General features: G+C 46.9%; 1 protein-coding gene and 1 long non-coding RNA gene across 10 annotated transcripts in view; one reads left to right on the forward strand and one right to left on the reverse strand.

The window, feature by feature from the left end:
* LOC142423323 (uncharacterized) overlaps positions 1–9,631 on the reverse strand; it is a 34,333-nt gene extending 24,702 nt beyond the window's left edge. For both annotated transcript variants that reach the window (XR_012779112.1, XR_012779111.1), the window contains exons 1-2: positions 9,588–9,631; positions 8,633–8,850 (exon numbers count right to left, since the gene is read on the reverse strand). This is a non-coding gene — a long non-coding RNA (uncharacterized LOC142423323). The remainder of the gene's footprint in view (positions 1–8,632; positions 8,851–9,587) is intronic.
* Positions 9,632–13,074: 3,443 nt separating this feature from the next.
* UBE2V1 (ubiquitin conjugating enzyme E2 V1) overlaps positions 13,075–27,974 on the forward strand; it is a 42,176-nt gene continuing 27,276 nt past the window's right edge. For 2 of the 8 annotated variants that reach the window (XM_075528557.1, XM_075528558.1), the window contains exon 1: positions 13,913–14,022. In XM_075528557.1, coding sequence (XP_075384672.1) covers positions 13,971–14,022 — 52 coding nt within the window. In that variant the 5' untranslated portion in view covers positions 13,913–13,970. Of the gene's footprint in view, positions 13,228–13,461; positions 13,660–13,912; positions 14,023–27,974 lie in introns of those variants that run through there. The other 6 variants (XM_075528559.1, XM_075528562.1, XM_075528563.1 and 3 more) reach the window with 6 other exon arrangements.

A 27,974-nucleotide genomic window follows, 5' to 3' on the forward strand; every position in this document is an offset into this window, starting at 1 on the left:
TCATTTCTCAATCTAAGTCGGTTAGGCGTAATGCTGTGCTCAGACCCACCCCAGCGGCGCGTGGCTCTGTGGGAGTGTGCATGCGTGCTTGTGCGCGAGCGCGCGAACGTGGTGTACCCCTTGTCATCCGCAGAGTCCCTCCAGGGATTCCGCCTCTGGTTTCTCTTGTCAGCAGTTTGTCAGTTTCCGGTTTTATAGGCTCCATTAAAAAAGCTAGCGCATTCTGGGGTTGTTTTGTTTGTGTGCTGTTTGTTTGTTTGTTTGTTTTCTTAACGGTAGGTAGGAAGCATACACGTAAAATCAAATGATGTTATCTACATCCTTGCTACTTAAAAAATATGATCTGTAGCTCAACATGGTCTCGGTCATCAAATGAAGCTATAGCAGAAGTGACACAGTGGGGGGATTTAATAAACAGAAATGTAAAATTTTACAGTTTAAGAAGCTAGAAGTCCAAATTCCAGGTGCCGGCTCTGGGGGAAAGTTCTAGTCTCTTCAGCTTCTGCTCCCTGGTCCCTGGAGACCTCCAACGCACCCCACCCCGACTTGCTTATAGGGTACATCTCATTAGATCGATTAGTGAATATAGAGACCATGTCAAAAATAAATCTGACATACTGAAGACTAGTCACCGAAGACCAGATGCTTTGTGGGATGCCACCAAGAACATTATTCATAAAGAAGGCAAAAGGTCTTTGAGAGACAGGAAAGGGAAGACCTACGTAGCTGTCAGAAGAGACTCTGAAACTTGCTCTTGGACATAAAGTAGCTATGTGGGAGAAAGGATGAGATGCAAGGGCTGAACAGAACATTTCGGAAGGCAGTTTATGAAGACAAAGTAGGACATTACAATGAAAAGTGCAAGGACCTAGAGTGAGACGACCAAAAAGGAAGAACACATTCTGCACAGCTCAAGCTGAACGAACCGAAGAAAAACTCAAGCCTCGAGTTGAAATACTGAAGGATTTTATGGATAAAATGCTTTCTTAATCAGTGAGGGCTCTTACAGCTCTTATCGCAATCCATACATACATCCACTGTGTCAAGCACATTTGTACATATGTTACCATCATCATTTTGAAAACATTTTCTTTCTAATTGAGCCCTTAGTACGAGTTCATGTTCCCCCTCTCCCCCCCCACCCTCCTTCATGAACCCTTGATAATTTATAGATTTTTTTTCATGTCTTACACTGACCACTGTTTCCCTTCACCTACTTTTCTGTTGTCCGTCCCCCTGGGAGTGGGTTATATGTGGATCATTGTGATCTGCTCCCACTTTGTGCCACCACCTGCCCCTTACCCTCCTGATATTGCTACTCTCATTATCTGTCCCAGATTCCCTGTGTTGCGAGCTCTTCTCTGTGCTAGTAGACATGATCTGGTCTAGTCGAATTTGTAAGGTAGAATTGGGGTTGTGATACTGGTGGGGAGGAAGCACTAAAGTACTAAAGGAAAATTGTATGTTTCATAGGTGCTGTATTGCACCCTGACTCACTCATCTCTTCCTTGTGACCCTTCTGTCAGGGGATGTCCAATTAGCTACAGATGGGCTTTGGGTCTCCATTCCGCACCCCCCCTCATTCACATTGAAATGATTATTTTTGTTCTGGGTCTTTGATAGCTGATACCTTACCCCATCAACACCTCATGATCACACAGGCTTGTGTGCTTCGTCCAGGTGGGCTGTGTTGCTTCTCAGCTAGATGGCCACTTGTTTATCTTCTAGCCTTTTTATGGGCAAAATACTGAATGCTCAGTAAAAAGTATCAAAAGCAGATGTAAAGGATACACAAGGACACAGTACCAAAAAGAAGTGGCTGACATTCACCAATGTCAAGAACGAGCATATAACCACGAACCAATGGTATTGGAGGAAGACTTCCATACTGCCCTGAAGGCATTGCCAAAACACAAACAAAAATGATCCCAGAATTGATGAGGTGCCAGTTACAATGTTTCAAAAAACTGATTTAGCACTGGAAGTGTTCATTATTCTATGCCCAAAAATTTGGAAGGCAGCTACCTTACCTGGTCAACTGGAAGAGACACAACTTTGTGCACATTTCAAAGGTGGCCTAACAATACAGAGGTTATTATTCAACAATATCAGTAATATCACATATTCAAGTCATATGTTGCTGAAGCTAATTTTAAAACGGTGTACAATGACAGAGAGCTGCCAGAAATTCAGCTAGATTCTGAAGAGGATGTAGAATAAGGGATATTATTGCCGACATCGGATGGATCTTAGCTAAAAGCAGAGAATACCTCAAAGATGTTTACTTGTGGTTGTTTAGGGGAGAGGGGCTCTAAGAAAAAAATTTAAATTAAAAAAGATGTTTACTTGTGTTTTATTGGCTACACAAAGACATTCAAATGTGTGGATCATAATTGCAAACTATGAAGATTGCAAGGAATGGGAATTCCACAGCACTTAATTGTGGTCATGTAGAACCTGCACATACATCTGGAAGCAGCTGTTTGGACAGAATAAGGGGATACTAAATGGTTTAAAATTTTAAAAAGGTGTGCATCAAGGTTGTGCCCTTCCACCATATTTACTCAATCCATATCCTGAACAAATAATCTGGAAAGCTGAACTAAATGAAGAAGAACAGGGCATCAGAATGGGAGGAAGGCTCATTAACAATATGCAGATGAGAAGAGGAGTCAAGGTGGCATCCAGGTTGAATCACCTGCCTGGCTCTCATGTTGTTAGGTTAGAAACTTAAGAGTCATGGGAAGCAAGGCCTAGGAAAAAGCAAGAGGACTGATGTTTCTAGAGGGAGGGGAGGAGAAGACGGGGCGGGGGGAGGGTAGTGGGGGGTAGTGGTAAGCAAACAAGAAGGCCATAGACAATGAAACAACCAGAGAATTAAAAGCAACAATGGGGAGGAAGTAGAGATTCTGGTGGTGCTGTACCAACCACAATCTGGATGAGAGGAATTATCAGTACTAAGAGGCAGAAGAAGGGTCGAGCATGATGGTGAGGCAGGAGGAGGGTAAACCTGAAAGATCTAGGAAGCAAAGCTATGGATACAGGTATAAACATAAGTATGTACATATGTAAGTATATTAATTCATAAAAATAGAGGTATTGGCCTAGGTGTGGGGAGAGGCCAGATGCTTACAAACATCCTCCCGAGGGTAGTTAGTCACCAGGCTATCTGGTAGACCTGGCTCCCTGCTACTGGGGACAATAAACTATTCCTCCCTGAGGCCTGCGACCAAGCGTCCTCACCCTACCAATAGTGATCTCTATCAAGTGAGTCAGGGAACAGGCCAAACTGACTCTGTGACATCCAAGTTAAGTTATCCGCCCATTTTATCACACGTATACCCCCAATCCCTCCTCTTACTGTTGCATGTATGTCCCTAGACCACCCCCCCTCATTACTGTATTACCTATGGCACAACCCCTCCCTGTAATGTATGTACTCACCTGTAATTAAGGGGCTTGCATGGCCCCTGAGAATATAAAAAGCCTGGGCTAGCATTAAAGAACACTCTCTCCCTGCACGTGGACCATCGAGTGCGGCTGAGGTGAGCATGCTACCATGAATCGTATCTGACTCCATTTATTTCAATACTTCTATCTCTCATGCTCTCTATAATTTACTATGATCTTTACTTATTATCCGCCGTACAATTGCGCCTACCGGGCCCGTAATGATGTGTTAGGGGCTGACTTCCCCTGACACCTAGGTACATATATTTATATAGTAATACATTGAGAAAGTGAACAGAGTTTGGGCCTCTGCTCAAGCCCTCCCTCAATGTAGGAACACTTTGTTCTAATAACCTGGCATTCTGTGATGCTCACCCTCCCCACACAATCGCTGAAGACATAATGGGTGCATGAGCAAATGTGGTGAAGAAAGTTGATGGTGCCCAGCTATCAAAACATAATAGCTTCTGGGGTCTTAAAGGCTTGAAGTTAAACCAGTGGCCATCTAGCTGAGAAGCAAAAAGTCCACGTGGAAGAAGCACCCGAGCCTGTATGATCACGATGTGTCGAGGGGATCAGAAAACAGGCACCAGAAGACCCAAAACAAAACAAAAAATACATATTGTTGAGAACATAGGGGGCTGGAGCAGAGACCCCAACCCCATCTGTAGACATAGGACACCCCCTCACAGAAAGGTTACAAGGAAGGGATGAGTCAATCAGGGCTCGGTATAGCACCAACGAAACACAGTTCTTTGAGGCTTCCTCACCCCCCACCATCATGACCCCAGTCCATGCCCAGACTGGAACATGTTCATTTGGTACACATGGAACCCAGGTCAGAGAAACAAACCCCTCAGGCACAGAATTGGGAATGGCGCTATCAGGAGGGTAGGGAGAAGGTGGTGGGAGGAGGGGAGGAAGGGGGAACTGATTGCAACAATCGAAGCATGAATTCCCCCCACCCAGGGGACAAACAACAGAAACATGGATGAAGGGAGACAGTTGTGGTGTAAGACATGAAAACAATAATAATTTATAAGTTATGAAGGAGTCATGGGGGGGAGGGAAAAAAGAGGAGCTAATACCAAGGGCTCAAATATAAAGTACATGTTCCGAAAATGATGATGGCAACATATGTACCAATATGCTTGAAATAATTGAGGTATGGAATATTATAAGAGCTGTAAGAGCCCCCAATAAAATGATTTTTAAAATATATGCAGATGACACAATCTTGCTGCAGGGACAACAAGGATGGAGGCACCTGCTGATGAAGATCAAGGACTGCAGCCTTCAGTGTGGATGACAGCTCAGTGTGAAAAAAGAAAACCCAAGATCCTCACAACTAAACCAATAGGCAGCATCGTGACCAAGGGAAAAAAGCCTGAAATTGTCAAGGATTGCATTTTGCTTAGATCTACAATCAGTACTCATGGGGGCAGCAGTCAAGACACCAAATGATATATGAAGCCTGGGGTACATCTGCTGCACAAGACCTCTAAGTGGTTGAAGAGCACGGATGTCTCTTTGAGGCCTAAGCTATGCTTGACCCAAACCATGGTCCCCTCATCAGCATGTGAAAGCTGGAAAATAAATAAGGAAGATCAGAAATGAACTGATGTTATTTGAATATGGTTTTGGTGAAGAATATGGGAAGAGTCACAAACTGACAGAAGAACAATCAAGAGGTATCGCCAGAATGTTCCTTAGAATCTAGGGTGGCAATACTTCATTTCATACACCTTGGTTATGTTGTCGAGGGACATCAGTCTCTAGAAAGGACATCTTGCTTGGAAAAGTAGAGGGTCAGCCAAAAAATAATAAGGAAGAGGCTAGATGGATTAGCAATAGTAACTGCGACAATGAGCAGAAACAATATAATGATTGTGCAGGACTGGGCATTGTTTCCGTCTGTTGTACACAGGGCTGCTATATTGGAACAGAGTCTAGAGTTTCTTCTTTTTTTAATAATTTCATTAGGGGCTCATACAACTCATCACAATCCATACATACATCAATTGTGTAAAGCACATTTGTACATTCATTGCCCTCATCATCATTCTCAAAACATTTGCTCTCCATTTAAGCCCCTGGCATCAGCTCCTCATTTTTTCCACTCCCTCCCCACTCCCCTCTCCCTTATGAACCCTTGATAGCTCATAAATTATTATTTTGTCATATCTTGTCCTGTCCGACATCTCCCTTCACCCCCTTTTCTGTTGTGCGTCCCCCAGGGAGGAGGTCACATGTAGATCCTTGTAATCAGTTCCCCCTTTCCAACCTACCTCTCTCCACCCTCCCAGTATCGCCACTCTCACCACTGGTCCTGAAGGGATCATCCGCCCTGGATTCCCTGTGTTTCCAGTTCCTATCTGTACCAGTGTACATCCTCTGGTCTAGCCAGATTTGTAAGGTAGAATTTGGGTCTTGATAGGGGCGGGGGGGGGGACAGAGTCTAGAGTTTCTAACAACCACAAATCCTGTTTTAGTAACAAAAAAAAAAAAGACAGCCCATTCCACAAAACCATCACATCCCCAAGCATGGGGTGGGGGGCACAATCAAACAACATTCTACCCCTGAGCCCCTCAAAACGAACGCCCTCACCACAGGCAAACACGTTCACTCTATCACATCTTCCCAAAAGTCTGAAATCTACTCCAAATGCAAACTCTTGTCTTCCGAATCATTTGAATCACATATGGGTGAGACTCTAGATAGCAATCCATCTTGGGGCAAAATTCCTCTTCATCTGTGAGCTTGTGGAATCTAGACTACAAGTCAATGCTTTCTCTTTTTTTTTAACTAAAAATGATATTTATTAAATTTTTTATATGAAGCTCTTATTTCTTAACATATCTTTTTAAAAAATCATTTATTAGGGGCTCTTAACACAATCCATACATCTATGGTATCAAGCATATTTGTACATATGTTGCCAACATCATTTTCAAAACATTTTCTTTCTACTGGAGCCCTTGATATCAGCTCATTTCCCCCCTCCCCCAGCCTCCCTCCCTCATGAACCCTTGATTATTTATTTTAAAAAATTTTACAAGTCAATGGTATCTATAGTACAAGGGTGGCAAGGGCAGAGAGTAGATATTTCCACGACAAATGGGAATGGGCACCAAGTAAATACCAAAAACCAGCAACAATTTACCTTAGCTCCCAGGGCTTGAAAAGAATCCACTCTTCTCTGAGAGCATGTGGACAACAACCCTACCCTCCAGACTGTGAGGTTTGACCATGACACACACATACACCACACCACCACCACCACCTACCACCCACCCACCCGATTCTGGATGGAAATATTTCAGACCCAGGCATCAGCTCCACCCTCCAGGCCCACTGAGATGGCCACTTTTCTCCCTTGGCTTTGGGCAGTTTTATTCTCCCGGTCCACCTAATTAGCAACCCCACCGGCCCCTCATCTTTGGACAGTAGCCAGTAGCCTCTGGCACACCTTAATGGCAGTCCCAAGCTCCTGAAAGAGTTGGCATAGATCTGTCTCTTTGAAACCTAGAAGGAAAACCCCCCACCCTTCGAGACTCAGATTTTGGCCCCACTCTTTCAAGTCAAGAGAAGATCCAGTGTATAGTTGTTACAGGTTGGGTTGTGATCCGAAAAGTCAGCAGTTCAAAACCACCAGCTGCTTCTCCAGGAAGAGATGAGGGTTTTTTTTTACTCTCGTCACAGTCTCAGAAACCCACGGGGGCAGTTCTACTGTGTCCTGTAGGGCCATCATGAGTCAGAATGGACTTGATGGCAGTGAGTTTGGGTTCTGCTTTTGTTTTTTAAAGCCAAGAATCCCCAGCTTCTCATGGTCCGCCCACCAGTTTTGCTGTCTCTGAGTTATTCCAGGAAGGGGCCTTTTTCCCCCTCTTTGGCCTGTTTCTTGTTGGCAGAATCCCAAGAATCAGACAGCATTCTTTCCTTTTGTTCTTTGTCCCCTTCAGTCCAGTTGATGGGTTTTCTCTGAGGTGGCTGGTGAAAGCCACCAGTCATCGGACTCATCTCTTGACCAAAAGTTTGTGTAGCCATGTCCTTGGGTCCTTGGTGGCCAACATTCTAGGACACGTGGCCTGTTTGTTCACGATTTCTCCAAATGTCTATGTTTTGTATTGATTTTGCCCAGTTCATTTTTAGGTCCATCTCTTTCCCCTCACAGTTCATGATGAGCAGCAGGGGAAGCTACAAAGTCGCTTTACCATCTGGCTTAAATATATATATATATATATATATATATATATATATATATATATATATATATATATATATATATATATATCATCAGCCAGCTATCCACGTTCATCACTTCAAAATTCTACCTTCCACCAAATATTTGAACCTAGTTCAGACAAGTTCTTTGCCACTGCAAAAAAAAGTGCCAAAAAAAAAGTGCCACATGTCGTCTCTGAGATAATAGAGCCTCTCTCTATAGCTCTCTTCACTTCCTGCAGGCCAGCAGACTTCCTCTCGACGGCCACGATGCTACCAGGAGTCTCTTCAAGGCAGTCTAGGCATTTACTGTTACCTTCCTGACTGCCACCAAGTCCATTCTGACTCATAGTGACTCTATACAGTTTCTGAAGCTTTAAACCTTATCCCACAGTGCACTGCGGTGCTTAACCACAGGCATAGAATAGGGTTTATAACACATGTCCTTGGGAGACGAAATTCAATCCACAACTAATGACATCCTCTGAGGACTTGTTAGAAATGCAGTCTCAGCAGCTGTATTTACATATACACATGTGTGGTGCTTTGGGGGGGAGGATTGTGAAGGGGAGGGGACAGCTAGCCTACTTGGGCCCACACCAACACAATCCAAATTTGCATTCTGGTGATTTGTGTGCCTTAGTTTGGGGAACCATTGCTCTAAAAAGGCAAGAACATGACAGACTTTTAAAATTATATTGAATATCGTGTAGATTATAATATAAATGCCAATATAGTCACCATGTTCCCATTGTGTACAGACTTTTTCAGAGTATTCATGTCTTTCACATCCCAGGGATCCCCCCAAACAGCCCAGGTGTTTCCCACCTGGTTGAACATAGTTTTGAATGAATATATCTCGGACCAGTTCAGGCCTGTATTTTGCTCTGCTGCCTCAGTCTGCCAGGTTCCTATAGCTGTTGCGCATGCTTTGGGCTGAAGGGAACAATCACTTACCTTCGATAGCAGTGGAAGCCATCAACACACGTACTATAGCATGTCTTACGGAGTTTGTAGGTGGGCAACCCCAGGGTCAATTCAGCTGTTCAACCACAGCATCTGCGAACTGGTTCTTGTCAGCTTCCTGGGATAGCATCTTCAGTGTGTAAGCTTTGGGGCCTCAGGTTTGTACCTCGTGGTCTCAATTTGGCTGCCACAGCTCCAACCACCATAACCTGTCAGGAAGGAGGAGAATTTTCCAAACACTGCCATGGCCCCAGCTCCTTGGCCAGAACTGGGTCACAGGCATCCTACTGCACCAGTCATTGAAGAGGAAATGGTAGTCCCGATAATCAGGACTTCCTAAACAAAGCCAGGTTTCTGCAGCACAGATGGGGCAGGGCGGTGAATGAACTAGCAAATGACAGCGACGTCCACACCTCTCCGAACTCAACTGGCCCACCTGTGCAGTCTCCTGAAGCATCCTGGATGAATTTCTAAAATGCAAACCTACTCACTTCCTGCTTAAAATTTCTCAGCTTCCACGGTTGGTGCCCCAGGGTTGAGAGAACTGAATTGTAAACCTTCAAGGTTGTGTGTTTCTGGAAGCGTCTTCTAACTCCTGACAAATGGAGGTAATAAGTACTTTGGGTGGGTAGGGTGGTCTAGGATTATAAAACACCCTGTCCTGCAGGTCTGACTCAGAGACCCTAGACGACAGCACAGCGCCGTCCAGCAAGGTCTCCACTCTTCGGTGCAGGCTCTCACAGTTCTCTCCATGGAGTGAATGTCCCATGGTTCCTACCAACTGACTTGACGGTTGGCCGCCGAGCGCTTTAGCCACCGAGCCACCGGGCTCTTAGAGAATTCATAATAACAGTCAGTAATAATAGCTAATATTATCTAGCCCTTACTCCGTGCCAAGCCCTCTTTTAAATCCTTTAGTTCTATTAACCATTTTAATCCTCCTTACAATCCAATAAAGCAGGACTCATTCTCATTACGAGAGCCGTCAGCCTAAGCGCAGAGCTGAGATAGAGCGCACGCGCTGAGAAAGCAAATCCGCTTCGGAGGGCGGAGTTGTCGCTGACGCTGGGCGTGGGGGCGGAGCCCCTTCGAGGGCGTGGAGACCTAGGTATGACTACAATTCCCAGTAGGCTCTGCGCCCCAGTGTACTACAATAACCAGCACGCCGCGGACTGTGACGCTTACCCTCTTCCAGGGAGGTGCTCTGCCTTCTGCAAGGAGCTTGCAGGATTCCCTGCAGAGGAATTTGGTTTGTCAATTTTGCTTACTAGAAATATCCTACGAGAACCCAGGATTCTCCGCGATTGGACATTTATAATCATCGTGAATAAGAGGCTCGTGTTTTATTTCTAACGTCTCCACCTGATAGCTCAGCATATCTTGTCTTCTCTCTAAAATGGGGATATCCCTAGTTGGCACATTGAGTTACTTTGAGAATAAAAAATTGGATATAATGCCAGTTCTTCTAATGGCTCTTCCTCCTCCCTGTATGTGTCAAGGGGTTTTAGCAGAGCATTTTATTTCTACAGCAACCTTACGAAGTCGATACAGTTGCTCTTCACTCATAGAGATCCTTTATGCAACAGAGGAAATATTGTCTGGTCATGCACCACCCTCACAATCGCTGCCGTATTTGAGCCTATTGTTCTCTCTGAGGATCTTCCTCTTTTTCTCTGACCCTCTACTTTGCCAAGCATGACCTTCTCCAGGAACTGGTCCCTCCTGATCACGTCCGAAGTACGTGAGACATATCTACCCTTCCTCACATCTGACCCAACCCGTGGTATTTTCAACCATCTCGTATACATTTGAGAACTGCGTAATGAATAAGGAAGACCAGCGAATTAATGATACCAGCAAAGGAGATGGGGCTGCCAGAATTAGGAACAAATCTGTGTTGGAAGATGTACAACCAGAATGCTTTTTAGGAGCATGGATGGTAAAATGTGTTGGGTCAGCATAGAACTTCTGGTCAAAAGATCAGAGGTTCAAATCCACCAGCTCCTCTGAGGGGGAGAGAGCTGAGGCTATCTTCCCCAGAAAAGATTTTCAACCTTAGAAATTCTATAGAGGGGTCACTACCTGTCTTCAATGCAACACCTTTGCTTTTTAACTCTTCACCCCCAACCCTTTTTAGACAGTAAAAAGGAGTCCAGAAGAAGTCCATGTATTTTGCCTGATGTCACACAGCAGAGTGGTGATACAAGTGAGTTCACCTTAGGAATCCAAATGTTTCTATTATCTATGGAAACGCTGCTTTCACCCTGAGTCTAAGGCACATATTTGCTGAACTCCCTAAGGCTGACTTGAGTCAAGTGCATGGGTAATTGCTCGAATTGTAACACGTGTAGCCAGTGCTGGGAAGGAGATGCACCTGGCGCTCTGAAAGCCAATGGCAGTGGAATTTGACCTGGTTGGAAAAATCAGGAAGGCTTCTTTGAGGGAGCGACGCTAGATCTGAGAATTGAAGCGTGAGAATAGCATATGCAAAGGGCCTGGAGGAAGGACAAGATGCTGTGTTCCAGGGACCTCCAAAAGGGCCAGGGTAGCTGGAGAGGAGCAACCAGGCTCCATCCAGGTGTAGGCAGGACCAGGACTAGGGTGAGGCGGAGGAATGAGTTATGGTGCAAATTTTTTAAAATTCTGAATTCATTTTATTTTTATTTAATTTTCTTTTTCTTTTTTATAGTTTAAAGAGAACATTTATTAAATCTTTTTTGGGGTTTTTTTTAAAACATTTTATTAGGGGCTCATACAACTCTTATCACAATCCACACATATACATCATCAATTGTATAAAGCACATTTGTACATTCTTTGCCCTAATCACTCTCAAAGGATTTGTTCTCCACTTAAGCCCTCCGCATCAGGTCCTCTTTTTTTCTTCCCCTTCCCTCCAGTGGTGTAAATTTTGAGACAGGCTCTCTCATCTCAGTATTGCAAATGCAAGGTGGAGGCTTGAGCAGGAGAGCTTTGTTAAATGGGCAGCATAGGGCTTTCCCTAAGGTGCCCTGGTGGCATAGTCATTATGCGTTGAGCTGCGATCTCAAAGGTCCAGTCTCCCCAAGGTAGAAAGGGCATTCTACTCCATTAAACAGTTACCATCTGCGAAACCCACAAGGGCAGTTCTACCTTCCCTATAGGGTCCCTATGAGTCAGAATTGACTCCATCGCATTGAGTTTGTTGATTGTATCCAGAGGAACTGCGGAGCTACTGAAAGCTTTTGTAGGATGGGGTGTTTAGAGCAAACACTGGTTGCCTCACGGGGGTCAAGGGGTGGAGATACTTAAGAGGCACTGCTGTCAGGACACAGGGATGAACTTGCTGAGCTGGGGGAAATTTCCCGGCCTCCTTATGACCTTGAGCCAATCATATCACCTCTCAGGGCCTGTCTACTTATCCACAGAAGGGTGTCTAAGGTAGGAGAAGCCTGTGGGACTTCATCTTTATTTGTATGTATGTATATATATATACACATATACATACACACACACACACACATTTATCTCCCCAGGGCTTTTCACAAGCTGTCCCCTCTACCTCCTCAATCAAATTTTAGTTGGAAAATGACTTCCTCCGGAGGTTTACACCAGTGTCTCCCTAAGCGGGCGATAGCACCTGGGGGGAGAAGGGCGGTCCAAAAGCAGATACTCACTCCGTGTCCTGGATTATGGGCTAGAATATAAAAGTTTTTAGTTGCCGGGGAGGCGCTGAGTAATTTTTTTTTCTTGTTTCTGAAAGGGAAGCGGAAGGCCAAATTAGTTTGGAATTTGTGGTTTACACTTGGCCTTATCATAGTTATGACTAAGCAGAAATGTTCTTTCCTCTTTATTGGCTCTCTTTGTCTCCTCGGAATAGAACAATTCCCCAGAGGGGAGTGACCTCTTTGTTCAGGGGTATGTCACTCATCCATCCTCAGTGTCCAGCAAGTGGCCTGGCACACAGTTGATGCTTACTTTTGTCCGGGTGGACGGATGGATGTGCGAATGCTTTCCTTGCTAGCTTCATGTCCCCATACAAGCACATAGCGGCCCTTCACAAGACTCCCTGGCCGCGAAGTATCACTATCGCCCCTGCAAGCAATCTGGCTCGAGTTCAAGTTCTGGCTCAACCATTTAACAGATGACTTGTTTTCGATACATCGCTTAACCTCTCTCAGTTTCGATTTCACATCGATCCCAACCTAGTAGCGATGCTGTAAGCTTCCAAAGAGGCAAAGGTTGGAAGGGAAACAGGCGCTTCCGCCTCGAAGCTTTCTTTTTTTATAATCTCGCCCTCCCAAGTCTCACCACCCTAGTTCTTCTGACCCAGCACCTCAATCCCTCCCTCGCAACCTCGCCCAGTGGGATTTGCAGGTTGTCGGGCCCTCGCGCACGCAAACGTTCCCTCGGTCTAAATGGAAAGAGGGTGGGGAAAAAAAATCCTTCCCGGCAACAGCACGCGCGGGCGCGAGCCGCGGGCGTCAGCGGCGTCGTCTGCGCGTGCGCGCACGCATGCGTAGCCGGGCCCGGAGACGGGTGGGGGGTGAAGAAGGGGCCGGCCTTCCAGCGACAGCAACGCAAGATGGCAGCCACCACGGGCTCGGGTGAGCTGGGGCGCCGGGTCCGGCCTGCTAAGGGGGCACGGGCTGGAGCCGAGACCGAAGGCCCGCGAAGGCCCTGGCATCGGGGCCGGGGTCTCTGCGCTGCCTCGGTCCGCCGGGCTCCGCGGCGGCGACCGGGGCGGCCTGTGGGGGAGGCGGAGCAGGCGGTGGCCGGAAGCACGGGCGGGGGCCGGAGGGGCCTGTGGGCGGCGCGGCCTGGCCCGGAGGCACCCCCAGGCGGCGTGAGGGACCCGCGGGAGGCCGGCCCGGGCCCCGGGCGGCTGCTGAGAGCCCGAGTGGGAGGGCGACGGGCGAGCCGGAGGGCATTACCCGGAGGCCGAGCCTGGCAGCCCGTGGGGGGAGACGAAGGTGTTGTTCCCTAGGGCGTGTGGAGGCGTCCCAGGGCGGACGGAAGTCTTGAGCTGGGTGCTGAAGGTCTGGGCGAGGGGGGCAGCCTGGGGATGTCTGTTTGGGGAGGACGCCCAAGAAGCCCCTCAGAATGGTTGGGAAAAGGGAACTGAGCCTGAGGGGTGACTGCAGGGACTCAACCCCACCCCCTTTATTGGCTAGGGGGAGGACTCCGGCGTCAGTTTTGAGGATAGGATTCGCGAGGGAATCTCCGGGTTGGCTAGGGAGGAGCCTTGGGTTGGCCGCCTTACGGGGCGGGGGGTGATCGAGGGCATCGCCCAGGATAAGCAAGAGACAGTCAGAGCCCAGATGGATCGGGTGGAGGTGGCTGATAGGCAATGGGCCCCTCATTGCCAGACCTCCGTGGAGGAGACAGATGGCTTCCTCCAGGTTAGGATTTAGGAAGTAGCGCCAAGTTGGAGCAGCTAGAAGCGCCCCACATTGGGCCGCGGGGAGCAGGAATTGGGAGCCCGCGGTTGTCTATTTTGGGGGGTTGTCCTGTGGAGGGGGAGTCCTTGCATACGGTGGGAATGGGGGAAAGATCAGGCTTTAGACATAATTCCTTAAAGGGGTGGGGGGGAATCCCTTCCGGTTTAGGTGAGGAAACTCTTATGTGTCTTGTGGAAACTGCATCACTCCCTTCTACCCCTTTGGGTGGTAGGGGCAGATAAGTGGGTTCTCTTGGAAGTTGGCAGGAGGTGGGAGTGGGACAGAGGAAATGGGTGCTCTGGGGTGGCTGTGTGGAACTAGGTGGCTAAGCAAACTCCACTTCTCCGGGATGTGCATGAGGGAGATGAGCGGCTATACTTTGAGGGTGAAAATTCTTTCACTCCCTAGATCATACAGAGGAAGCAGCCCTTCTTGGTCTGCTTAAGATGGGCCAGAGGCCCAGGTGGGGAAGGGGCTGTTTCAGGGTTCATCTAGGTGGTGAGGTTTCTGTAGGGACGATTCCTCAGAGGGCAGAGTCAGATTGAGTGGAGCTGCTGCACCCTGAGGTGCCTGTGCCTGGTAGTAGAGTTGTCCCAGGAGGTCCTCCCAGGTGGGGTGAAATGGGGGTGGGGTGGGGGGAGTCCCTAATGGAAGGGAGAAAGAGGCCCACAATGGTGGAGTGAGAGGTTTGCAGCCCGGCCACCAGCAGCAGCAGTGTTGGGAAAGGGTTGGTGACTTAAGTGGAACAGGGTGGGAGCAACCCATCTTCTTCTCATGAGGTTGGCCTTCTTTCCAAGAACTCTTGTTTCCCAGGAAGCCATCCTTGACTGTTCGGGTGAGGAATAGAAGGAGTTGGATGGAGGGGCTCTCACGGAGTGACCCACCACAGGCTGCACTGGGGACTTCCTGGAGGAAAGAGGCCAGGCGCCCTGCATCCTTTCCTAGTTAGGTTTCCATTTGAACAGTGCTGAGTCAATTCATTTACATTGTCACAGACACTGGCAGAAGAGGGAGGCAGGGCCAGGTTTTAGGCAGCTGTGAGAGAGTGCTCATCAGAAGAACTCCTCTGCCAGGTTGCTGTGAACTGGAGTACGAGGGGGCCGGTGGCAGCCAGCATCATGAGGTATTGCCACCCAGCCCTGTTTGCAATCACTCTGGAGTTTGGCTTCCTACAATCCGGTTTAACAGCTACTTAATTCTGACTTCCTGAGGCCCTGCCAATGGAAGAGTGCTTCACAAGTGCTGTGTCAGTTGATGAGACATTGTCAGACAAGTGGAATACGAGAGCCCCTGGTGTGGTGTAGCTAACATACAACAGACGTGGAGGTGCCCTCAGATGGACTTCCCATAACTCCTCTGACTGTTTATTCTACACATACTTACTGAGTGCCGGGGATTGTCAACAACGCAGGCTCTGCCCTTGAGGAGCTTCCGTTGGGGGCAGGGGGCGGTAGGCTATTAGGAGAGTACATAAGTAGGACATTTCAGATAGCAGTCAGTGTGGTGAAGGAAATCACGTCATGTGATAGAAAGCACCCAAGAGGTGGTCAGGGAACACTTCTGTGAAACTGCCAGAGGGACTGAGACAGTGATCGAAGGAGCCATCCATATGGTGTATGTCACAGGTGGGGGACAGTGGTGCAAAGGTCCTGTGGTGGGAATGAGTTTGACATGTAGCAGGGCAAGGGAAGCTTGCTAAGTGGTGTAGAGAGAGGGGGAAAGCCATCAAACAGAACCTGATCTGAAGTGGGCCTTCTGTAGATAGCTGTTGACTGAATGTGTGAGAAGCAGAGGCAGGACAGGGTCTGGGTGACCTGTAACCCCTGGTGAAAGGAGTGCAGAGAGGCCTCAGTAAAACGAGTGTGCCCAGTGCTCCACCTGCTACGGCTCCTTTTTGTTTCGGGATGGTCAGGGCCCGTAGACTTCTTTCAGCAAGCCTCTTGGTTATTCTAGGCCCTGCTTGCCAGGAAGCAGCCCCGAAGCCTTTGAGTTCTTGTCAGGCCTGGACTGAGCACTACCACCTCCCACTTCCTGTGGTCCCACAGTGTGATATCTCTAGAGGCCCTAGAAGGTGGAATTGAAAAGGCCACTAGAACCAGGACATCTGTACCAGCACACGTGACTTACCTCGTCCTTAGCCAGGATTGCACGACTCCCCAAAGTGGCCCGTGGCTTCCAGGTCTTTCCTCTCACACACAGCATCTCTTGGGCTTCCATGCACTTAACCAGAAACTAAGTCCCAGGAAGGTAATTTACGTGCTGGCTAGTCACGACTTTGGAGGTGCGTATGTCAGTGGCTTCACACACACAGCTTACGCCACTTACTCGAATTTACCTCCTTGGGCAGTAGAGGTTAAGCTGGCTTTCATTCCACGCCAGAGTGGCCCTCAGAGGCACTTCGAGCAGGTGGGGAGAGCCCAGGTCCCTTAGCTGCTTTCAGTTCCCAGACAGCTCACTGGGTGAGCATCTTGTACCGATTGTAGTTAAATACTTTTTTATTTCTTGTTCCCAAAAAGATGAGCCCTGCAGTCCAGAGAAGTACTTCATATCATGCTCAGCTGAAGAAACAGCAGCCTGCTCTAAGGATGGGAGGGCCATGGGTGATGCACAGGGTTAAGCACTCCAGTCCTAGCCACTTGGAAGACAGGTCACAGCCTTGAAAACTCTGTGAAGCAGTTCTACTCTGCACACCAAGTGCTCGGCCACCACCATGGGTACCTACTAGTGGTGGATGGGAGCGGGCTTTGTTAGTAATCTGCCCCCTCCCCCCCCCCCCCAGGGACTGTCATGGTGTGTTTTCCCCTTTCCATGAGCTTTAAAGAAATCCTCTTTCTCCGCCCCCCTCCCCACCATATTCTTTCTCTCTTTTTCCCACCTCCCTCTCCCTGCCTCCTCTCCTCTCCACCTGGACTTTAATTCTGGCATTGTAGGAAAGGCAGAATAGAACATGTAAGATCAGGACTGCTGCTTAAATCTGAAAGCCCACAGGGACCTGCAGAGCAGCCCATTTGATAAGCAAATATTTCGGTACAATTTTATTTGGCAAATACTGTTTGAGCACACAGGTCCCTAAACTTATGTGGCCTATTGCCCCCTTTCAGGAAAAAAGATGGTGCCCCTGGCAGTAAAATACTTTACTGCAGCTCCCTACCATCCAGGCTGAAGTGTAGGTTCCCCTGGCTTGCCCCAGACACTTCCTCCCCCCCCCCCCCGCCCTTTTTTATATTTGCTGTCTGCTATGGATACCTCTAAATGGGGCCCAATCCAGTAAGAGTGAGGTCCATCTTTAAGGAGAGTTTGTGCACACCCCACAGCACAGTGCTCATTGGGTTAGGGTCCCCCACGTTACGTTCCCCATTGTTAGGGTCCCCATGTTGTGGCAGGTCCTCATCCCCGGGACTGCTAGGTACCACACACAACTGTGTTATCTCAGCCTCGAGCAGGACGTCACGTAACTGGGAGGCCATGAGTGGCAGGTGAGGGTGAGGAACCAGTACAGTTTTGCTCCTGGATACATGTTCTGCCATGCTGTTGCCCTTCCGGCCCCTGTTCTTTGCCTGGCTGTTCGTCTCCCAATCTCCCTGCCCTTGGCTGGTCTGTGGACTCTGCCTGGGCTGAAGGGGAGTTGAGTTCATCCATAAGTGCATTCCTCGTGACCCGCAGGTAGGTAGCTTTCCCTCATCCTCACACCCACTTACCACAAGCCCAGTGAGCATACCCCACAGATAGGCCAGAGCCTTCTTTTTTTTTTTTACATTTTATTTTATTTTATTTTTTTAACAATTTATTGGGCTCATACAATTCTTATCACAGTTCATATATATACATACATCAGTTGTATAAAGCACATCTGTACATTCTTTGCCCTAATCATTTTTTCTCCTCTTTTCTTTTTTTACATTTTATTAGGGACTCATACAACTCTTATCACAATCCATACATATACATACATCAGTTGTATAAAGCACATCCATACATTCCCTGCCCCAATCATTCTCAAAGCATTTGCTCTCCACTTAAGCCCCTTGCATCAGGTCCTCTTTTTTTTCCCCTCCCTCCCCTTTCCCCCCTCCCTCATGTGCCCTTGGTAATTTATACATCGTTATTTTGTCATATCTTGCCCTATCCGAGTCTCCCTCCCCCCCTTCTCTGCTGTTCCTCTCCCAGGGAAGAGGTCACATGTGGATCCTTGTAATCAGTTCCCCCTTTCCAACCCACTCACCCTCCACTCTCCCAGCATCGCCCCTCACACCCTTGGCCCTGAAGGTATCATCCACCCTGGATTCTCTGTACCTCCAGCCCTCATATGTACCAGTGTACAGCCTCTGTCCTATCCAGCCCTGCAAGGTAGAATTCGGATCATGGTAGTTGGGGGGAGGAAGCATCCAGGATCTGGGGGAAAGCTGTGTTCTTCATTGGCTAGAGCCTTCTTTCCCATGCTTGGATGAGAGGCACCTCCTGACCATTTCTCGCTTCCAGCCTTGCCCTTTCCACCCCATTCTCCGGGCCGCCAGAATGGTCTTTCACCGACTGAAAGCAGAACTGCCATTCCATTGCAAGAATCCCTCCCACTGCACATATCATAAAACCCAGTCTCTAACCCGGCTGCCTTTGGCCTGAGAGGTAGCCTGCGTACTTCTGTTCACGCTCCCCCCACGCTCCATGCCCACACACACATCTTCACATGTGCTGCCTGCTTCTCATCCTTCAGGTCTCACTGAGGTTTCCAAAGAAGCCTCCTGAGTCACTCCTACTGCTCTGCTCTTCTAAAACATCTGTCCTGAACTGAAGTTTTCTCTAAAAACAGGTGCCTTTCCACTATAGCAGAATCCTGTCAGGTTCTCTACACTGTCCCTAACACAGTCGGTGCTCAGCAAATGTTTGTTGAATGTTGGAATACATTCATTCAGGGGTCCTTGTGGACAGTAAGTGCGGTCAAGTCCGCTCAGACTCCTCTCGACCATGAACCACAGTAGAGTGCTGCCTGCCCCTGGGCCGTCCTCAAGCTGGCGGGAGGCTTTCAAATGGAAAGACTGGTGTGTCTGTACAGAGAGAAGGAGGGGCCTTGGTGCTGCAGTGGCTGTGTTGGGCCCTTGCCGCAAGGTCAGCAATTCAAACCGCCAGCTGCACGGTGGGGGCGACTTAGAGTGGTCTTGGTGGCAGTGAGTTGGTTGGTTTGGTTACCCTGGAGTTAACTGTGCCCTCTCCTTCCCGAGGAGCTCTGGTGGGATAGTGGGTTTCGAGTTGGGCTGCTCGTTGAAAGGTCCAAACCTGCCAGCTGCTCTTCCACAGGGAAAGATGGGGCTGGCTACTTCTGCCCTGTACTGGAGGGCCGCCGCGAGTCAGGATCGCAGTGGTTTGGGTTTCTCTTTCCTCAGCTGCCCTCATACACTTCTCACATTCTAGGCTGTCTCCACTCCTGCCGGAGGGAACGTGGCCCTTGCCTTTGTCACTGACCCTAACAGCCGAGAAGCACGTGGTCTTGCATTCCGTCACCAGCTGTTGTCACACTGTCTGGACCTATGAAAAATAACAGGCTTCCACTGTTTCTTCCCTTCAAGCAGTGGTTCGTACACTAGAGAGCATCAGAAACTCCTGGGCCCCACCCTCCACTACGTCTGGGGGTGGGGCCTGAGAACAGTTCCCAGGTGATGTCTAGGCTGCCAGCGGGAGGGGGGTGTCCACACTTGGAGAAGTACTCTCCTGGGCAGGAAAGAAACGAGCAGCTCCTCTGAGCGGTCACACTGTGCTTGTTGGTTGTCTGGGAATAAGAATCCTGGCCCAGACTGTCCACTTTTCAGGAATCGCAGAGCCCAGGGCACTGCCTCTCGGGCCTCGCTTCAGAAGTGGGACAGCCCCAAACACCCAGCTCTTCACTGAATGGGAGGCCAGCCACATTCAGCTCCAGCTTTTTCTCAGGAGAAATGGGTGAAGCTCGTAGCGCTTTAAATAAGACCAAGACCAGGCTAGGCTTTCCCAGGATCAGCATGCTCTTAATAGTTGCTGCTGCGTGAGCTTGGTTTTCTCAAAAGGCTCTGCAATCCTTTGTGGATCACACGTATTTTAGTAGGCAGCTATATTTCAGATTACTGCACGCAAATGTTTCACTATGGTGTAGTGTGAAACCCCATCAAGTAGTCATGCTTTTCCAGCTGATTGGCATATTTTCTATAATAGCCTACAGCTGCTGACTTTTTCGTTTATATTTAGCCAAGAGAATAACTGGCTGACTTTTGATACTGACACAGATCCAGGAAAGGGCCTTCTGGAAAGAAAAATGCTGGAGTAACAGGAGCCAGTGTTTTCTTTCCGAAAGTTTTGAATTACTGTGATAGCTGGGCTATTTTAGCGCCTTGGTGAAAATACAGTAACGTTTTCCAACTTCCGCCTTGCTAGTTATCCTTAGAGGGGGGTTTTCTTCGAATGCCTGTTTTCCTGGTCTCACGAGATAAACAGGGACCCTACTTGTGTCTGCCATGTTGTCCTTTTGTCCGACTCGGCAGAAACACTGAGTCCTAAACTTTCAGGTGAATTCAGTAGATGAAAACACTATGAAACGTGTTTGAGTAATCTTGGGTTATTTTGTTTGTTTAGTTTTCCTCTGTTTGAAATGAACTTGTCACTAAAGACTTTTAAGTCCATTTTAGTTTTACTTTCTTTTTTTATAGCCACTCAGACCAAAAGGTCTGAGGGGTGAGGCATCTGGAGAGAGTTGTTTTTGTTTTTAAGAAGCAAATCTTGGAGTTATTTTAATATGTTTTGTTCCCTTAGCATACCTGGATGTAATTTTTAAATAGATACATCCCCACCCCAATAAATGAGCCGGGGTTTGGAACTGGCCCTCCCCAGTTGGGTTAGAATGAGGTCGTGAGGTGTGACGAGATGTGTAGGGTCTCGGAATCCTACCAGTATTGGGTGTGTGTCCCTGGATACAAATATTCTAGATTCACAAAGATTCTAGAACTAGGGTGTGGTCGAGTAATTTTAAATTCAGTATACTTTTGCTGTATAGAGAATATTAGAACTTTGTAGAGTAGTGTGTTTTCTTACATATTTTCTTAAACACGGTTCATTTTTTAGTGGCCACAAACTTGTTTGGGTAGCCAATCAGTTTCCCCTCAGAAACCAAGATTTCCTAAAAAGTCTCAATTACATTTCACTTAAAAATTAAACTAGTTAACTAATTTTAATTGTCTTAACATTCTAACCCCTCCCATGTCCTGCTCTCTGAACCCGGGACCAGTGCCTTTCTTGGCTACGCAGACACGTGAGTGCTCACAGGAGGAAAGATCAGGACGCCGCGCCGTGAGGCTGATTGTGTGCCAGGCAGCACACCAGATTCTCAGGAGGAGGCAGGCTTGAGTGAGTCACCACCGGACTTGAGGGGCTTTGAGCGTGAGTCAGACAATGTTGAAAAAAGAATGACAAAGACAGAAGAGGAAAAGGCCCCTGCGCACTGGTGGAGTGCAGGAGTAGAGGCACCTGTGGGGTTGGGGCTGACCTCCAGGGTACCCCTGCAACTAGCCTGGCTTCTGATTTAAGCCTCACGTTTCTTGTTAAGATCACCCTCACTCTTCAAGGTTTAATGTGGACCATATCTTAGACTAGTTAAAGGAACTAGCCTTTTGGATGATCTTGATAATACTAGACCGCCTCCGAATGGTTCCCTGCTGTATGCTGGCAATGAGACAAATGAGAGTAGGGAAGACCGCGGAAGCCTCTTTGATGACATTTTGATTGACAGACTGAGGTGAGCTATAAGAACCGAGCTGATTCCAGAAACCCAAGTGGAAGGTGAATTATGAGAATGACGAGTGCAACGAATGTATAAGGGTGCTTTGCTCAATTGATGTATGTACAGACTGTGATAAGAGCCTTATGAGCCCCAATAAAAAGATTTTTAAAAATCAATGAAAATTTATAAAATTATAATGATACAAAAAGTTACTGAGAATTTATCATTAATAAAGTCTCCCTTCTTGCTCATCGCTCTACAAAAAAAAAGAAAGTGAGCCACTCACAGCTTGGGGGGTCGGGGTATTCCATAGGAAACCACAAGTATAGTGGCAGAAGTAAGGCTGCCCGTCAGGAGCTTACGCAGGACTGGTGCGGCAGAAGCAGGGAGGGTGTGACTGGAAATGCTGGAGAGGCAGTTGCGGTTCCGAGGGTGGTGGGGGGCAGGTTAGGAGTTTGGGTGAGCTCTAGTTGTAGAGGGAGGCTTTTCGCAAGGCAAGCTGGGATCAAATCAACCTCAATAAGCGATAGGTAGAGATCAGGTAGACCAAGAAGCTAGTTCAGCAGCAGAAGTGGCATGTACTAGTGGTAGTGAAGTTGGTGAAAAAAGGAACCACCTCTGGGTGTTTGGGGGAGTGAGTTGGGTATGTGGGATGAGGGAAGGACTTCTGGATGTCAAGATTTCTGGTCAATGTTTGTGCCATCTGCTGAAATTAAGATGCTGCTATATATATATATATATATATATATATATTTATTTTTTTGAGGAATGGTTCAGTTTGGCATGTACTGAGTTTGGGAGGCCCTAAATAAATAAATATATGTAGGCATATACAAACACACACACACCCCCATATGACTACTGTGAATTTCACATGAAATATCTAGTTCTTACTATATTTTGTCAGTGTTTCTCCTAATGCCCTATGAATGATAGTAGAGAATCTCAATATTCATATTCAGTAAAATACTATTTTTAAAACAAATTCATTGCCTTCCAGTTGATTAAGACTCAATAGTGGTGACCCTATATAATGGAGTAGAACTGCCTCATAGAATTTCCAAAGCTATAATCTTGAAGCAGACTGCCACATCTTTGTTAGCAGAGCTGCTGATGGTTTCAAACCACTGGCCTTTCGGGTCACAGCTAAGTGCTAACCCACTATGCTACTAGGGCTCCCTTAGACTCCTTTTAGGGATCTAAATGGAGAAGTCTACACAGTTAGACCTGAAGGTACAAATGAAAGTCATTGGCTCATTTGAAGCTTTAAAATCATTTGGGAGAACAGAGTGAACAGAAACCAGTGGTGGGAGGTGAGGGAGGAAGCAAAGGCAAACTTTGTACGGGCCAGGTCACCTCCAAAGTCCTTTACAGTCTTCCTCACTTCTTTTTCTTGTCCTGTGTCCACAAGAAGTGGAGCCAGAACCTGGTCCTGGATCTGTGCATTTGATCCTCTGCTGGAGAATTAGGATTTGCACTGAAGTGTCTTCTAGGTATTCTGAGTTCTGTTAGTCCGCACCTAAGGCCGCCCCAGAGCCTTTTTGAGGGTGTGTACATAGTGAGCTAGGTAGGCGATGTTCTTTCTCATTAAAGGGAACCTTCCCTCTTTGCTTAATTTTCTTTCAACAAATATTTCTTTAAAGCCTATCATGTACATGCCAGATGTTTTTATGCCATACTCTAAAAAATAGAACTACCATCACAGTTGTGTAAATGCAGTGTGCCCTGCCTTGTGGCTTCCTGACATTTGTGCTTCTCGTCACCCAGGTCTCAGAAGTTTGCGTTTCTTTCGTGGTATTTGCTCTCAGCAGATACTTCTGGTTATGTCATGAGATGTCAGTGGTTGAACATCCCCTGAGCTGGCCTCTCGCCTTTCCAGGCCAGCGTGAACCTCCCCCAGGAGACTGGTGTTTGCCTTTCACTTTCCTTCCTCGGTCTTAGAAATTCCTGGTTTGGCTAGCCTCAGGATGAAGTCCAGACCCTACCAGGAACATGGCCCTCTGTCTACTCAGCTTTCCAGCCACGGGCCCCGCCAGAGCTAGTCTGGTTGAGACGGAGGTGGCACTAGTGCCAGCATAGCGGCTAGCCTTTCCCCTCTCAGTGCCTCTGTACAGCCTTCCAGCATCTGACGCTGATCTCAGCTGCCCCCCAGGTCTCTTGGGTATCCACTGCAGCTGTAACAGAAATACCATAAATGGGTGCCTTTAGCACACTGAGATTTATTTTCTCAAAGTTGAGGAAGTTAAGAATCCGTATTCAGGGTGCCGGCTCTCAGGAAACACTTCTTCCCTCTCTCTTGCCTCTGGAGGAAGGGCATCTCCTGGGCCATCTTCTGGGCTTGCCACCTCTCTTCCCCCATCTCTGTTTGCACATTTTACCTCTTGTAAGAGATTGACTGCAGACAACGCCACACTACTGCCTCCTCAGTACCACTGAGAACACATTCCCACAGGCAGAGAGGTTAGGATTTATCAACCCAGGGTTTTGAGAAGACGGTTCATCAGCACCAGTTTTCTCCGCGTGATGGAGTGTATGTTATTTCCTTATAGCGGAAAGGAAGAAGAAATAGTGAATAAGAAAATGTGCTTTGGGACCCCACCAGGGCACTTCCAGCCCTAATGTCCTGACCTCTCTTCGCCTCAGCTTCCTCTGCTGTGTGGAAGGCACACGCACATAGACTCCGATGGGGCGGCACAGACGAGCCCGTGTGTCTGTTCCTTTTTCTGAGATTCTGAAATAGAGATTTTAAAAAATCATTTTATTAGGGGCTCATACAACTCTTACCATAATCCATATACATACATCAATTGTGTAAAGCACATTTGTACATTCATTTCCCTCATCCTCAAAACATTTGCTCTCCACTTAAGTGAAAGAGAGATTTTTGACAGGTGGTGGTGGTGCTGGCTTGGGAATACCCAGGATAGTCTATCCTTGAAATAGTGTGTGAATTGTTACCCCTTTCTATTTGCCTGGGAAACAAGGTCTTTGTAGCTTTCAACAGATTTCAGATGGATCCACAACTGCCCTCAAAGGTTAGGACCGTCACCGTATGGTAGGTTCCATTCTCCACAGCTCGGTACTGTGGTTTCGCTGTGTGTGTGACTTCGTCCTCTGAGGGTAAGTCCCCTGTTGTGTTTTCTAGCTCTTATTATGTCTACAGAAGTGCCAGTTAATGTTGACTAGTTGTTGCATTACAAAGAAGGGTATACATACAGGTGTCTATCTTTTACTAATGGCATTTATGTAGAGGGGAATTTCAATGAAAAATGTTTTTAATTCCAGGCCTAAAATGTGTAGTTATTTTGTTTTCTTATAAATGTTGGAGTCCTTGAGTGCATTGTTTTATACACATTAAACACGAGCCTGAGAATGGGTCTTTTGCAAGAAGACTACACTTTTACGAAACACAGTTTCAGCGTGTCAGCTAATTAGATGGTAATTATGCTCTGACTATTGGAACATCAGCAAGGATTAAATGAGCCAGTCCACAATTTGTCCACTCTGGGGAGGATATCTACCTGTTGTTATTCTCCAAACTTTGTTTTTTACCAATTTTTGAGTAAAAAAATAATTGGCTTAGAAAAATTAATCTACCAGACCTATCTAGTTTACGGACTTAAATTTTTAGGATTTCATGAAATCCAGGTTACCAAGATAATTAAGCATCAAGTACCAGATTACCATGTTCATCAATCTTTATGCACCCATCTAACAAGAGGAAGGGTTTAAATATTCTCTGGGCTAACCCTAGACTTGATTGGATTTCAGAGGGGCTTTCAGAAACCAATAGTTGACCCCAGATGTTGCATCTGTGGTGGCCCATGACATTTGAACCTGGCCTACAGACACTTGGTCCAAAGGAGCAACTCCTTCCTTTACACAAGGTCACTTCAGACCATCAGCCACAGCACATCAACAAAGCCCTCTGAGAACTATATTGACTTTTAAGAGTATAGACAGTAATACCTGTCAAATGCAATTTGTTCTAAACTTATGTTCGAACATTGAAAAGTTTGAGAACTGAACGTATTTTTTCCCATAAGAAATAATGAATAACCAAAGAATTGGCTCTCCGGCCCCCAAATTACAGTTATAGATTCATTTTCCCTGGACTGGACTTCACTTTGGAGGCTCGGAGGTGGTTAGCCTTCGTACACCTCACTGTCTCAGAGACGCTGTCCAGGCCTGGAGTTGTTTCTAATTTATCCGTTACTGTTCATCTTCTCCGGTGGCCTGGGTTCTTTGTTTCAGTTAATGATTTCATCCCGTTCTCTACGTTAGCCACTTTAATCACATTGTTCCCCCGACAGTGTTGATAGTGTCGACTTAGCCATGTTGTATTCAGCCCCAAATCAGACAAGCAGTTACCTGATTCCAATTTTACAACAATGGAGCCATGGTTACAATATCTTGCATAAATAAAACACAATGCCGAAGGTTTTAATGCGCTATGTGTTGTCTGGGCAAGAGCGGCGTTTAGACTGAACCGTCGCCCCTTTGTGTCCCAGGCGAGACGTGACGTGTGACTCGCTCTCAGCCTGTACAGGTTTCTTCAGGTCGGAGCTCAGTGCATCTCTTGAGCAGAGTTACAAAGAGCATGCAGATTTGTTGAACTTTGCTGTTTGGGTAGTGGGAAGTGGAGCTTGGAGCCGTTCACCCAAGCTCTCACTGTACCTGAATGTATGTACGTACACACACATGGGCGCCCTTGGAATATATTTGTTAAACTTTCTGACACCTATTTACAGTTTGAATCAAAATTAAGTCACCAGTAATGCCAATATTGCAATGACGACAAAACACTGACTTTGCTGTCCTCTGTGGGGTTTAATTACTATTCCAAGTAAACCAAAACCTGCTGCCATTGAGTCGACTCCGACTCTTAGCAACGCTGTGGGACAGAGTAGAACTTCCCCTTAGAGTCCTCCCCCCCCCCCCCCAAAGAAGCTGTTGGATTTGAACTGCCAGCCTTTCAGTTAGCAGCCCAACACTTAGCCTGCTTTACCATCAGGGCTTCCTTGCTCCAAATGCCAACCTAGAATAAGTTAAACCTGACCTTGACTCTTTGGTTCATTTGTGTGTGTGTTGGGAGGGCGGGGGAGGGTTAACACAGTTTGTGTTTACGTAGTTGACTGTCTAACCCAACAGGAATGTCTCGGAGATGCCATGATCCTGGCAGAGATTCGGTATTTAAACCTAAAGAGGATGAGGGAGCCTGACTCGAGTATCTGGGAGAGTTTTCTAGACAGAGAGACCCCCAGAACAAAGGCCCCAGGGTAGGACCATACCTAGGGTAGTTGGCATAATTCCTAAATTACGTTGTGTCATGTAATTGATGTGGGAATCAGAAAATATAGAAAAGGAAGTGGGGTTGCCCGTAATCTTTGCCCCCTGGTCATAACCACTATTAAGATCTTGGTCTGTATTCTTTACCAGTTTTCACGACCTTCTTAAGATGTTACTATGTAACTACAAGCAGTCCCTGGGTTACAAATGCCTAGTTTACACTCAACCATAGTTAAAAACCAACCCTTGTAAAGCCTTTTAGGATCCTAGGTACATGCAATGTTTGCAGTAACCAATGGGTGCTACTGTGTGCAAGATTCAAACAATGTTACTGTTGTGTTTAAAATGTTTCGGTGTATCTGGGAATGTTTCTTTAATGTTTTCGATGCATAGAAGACAAACATTTGATTAACAGACCACACATAGCTATTCTGACTTTTTAAAAAATACAGCTTTTATCACAATCCATACATCCATCACTGTGTGAAGCACATTTGTACATTTGTTGCCCTCATCATTTTCAAAACATTGTCTTTCTACTTGAGCCCTTGGTTTCAGCTCATTTTGCCCCCACCCTCCCTCCCTCATGAATCCTTGATAATTTTTTGTATCATTTTATTAGGGGCTCATGCAACTCATCACAATCCATACATACAGCAATTGTGTAAAGCACATTTATACACTCATTGCCTTCATCATTCTCAAAACATTTGCTCTCCACTTAAGCCCCTGGCATCAGCTCCTCATTTTACCCTTCCTCCCCGCTCCCTTTAGCTATTCTGACTCAATGTACAAACTCTACTAAGAGACAAACTTAGGAATAAGACTTGTTGATAATCGGGAACTGCCTGCACCTCAGATATTCCCCAGCTTCCTGTCAGTGTGAATC

This window comes from Tenrec ecaudatus, chromosome 12, assembly GCF_050624435.1.
Source record: "Tenrec ecaudatus isolate mTenEca1 chromosome 12, mTenEca1.hap1, whole genome shotgun sequence".
NCBI classification, from domain to species: Eukaryota; Metazoa; Chordata; class Mammalia; order Afrosoricida; family Tenrecidae; genus Tenrec; species Tenrec ecaudatus.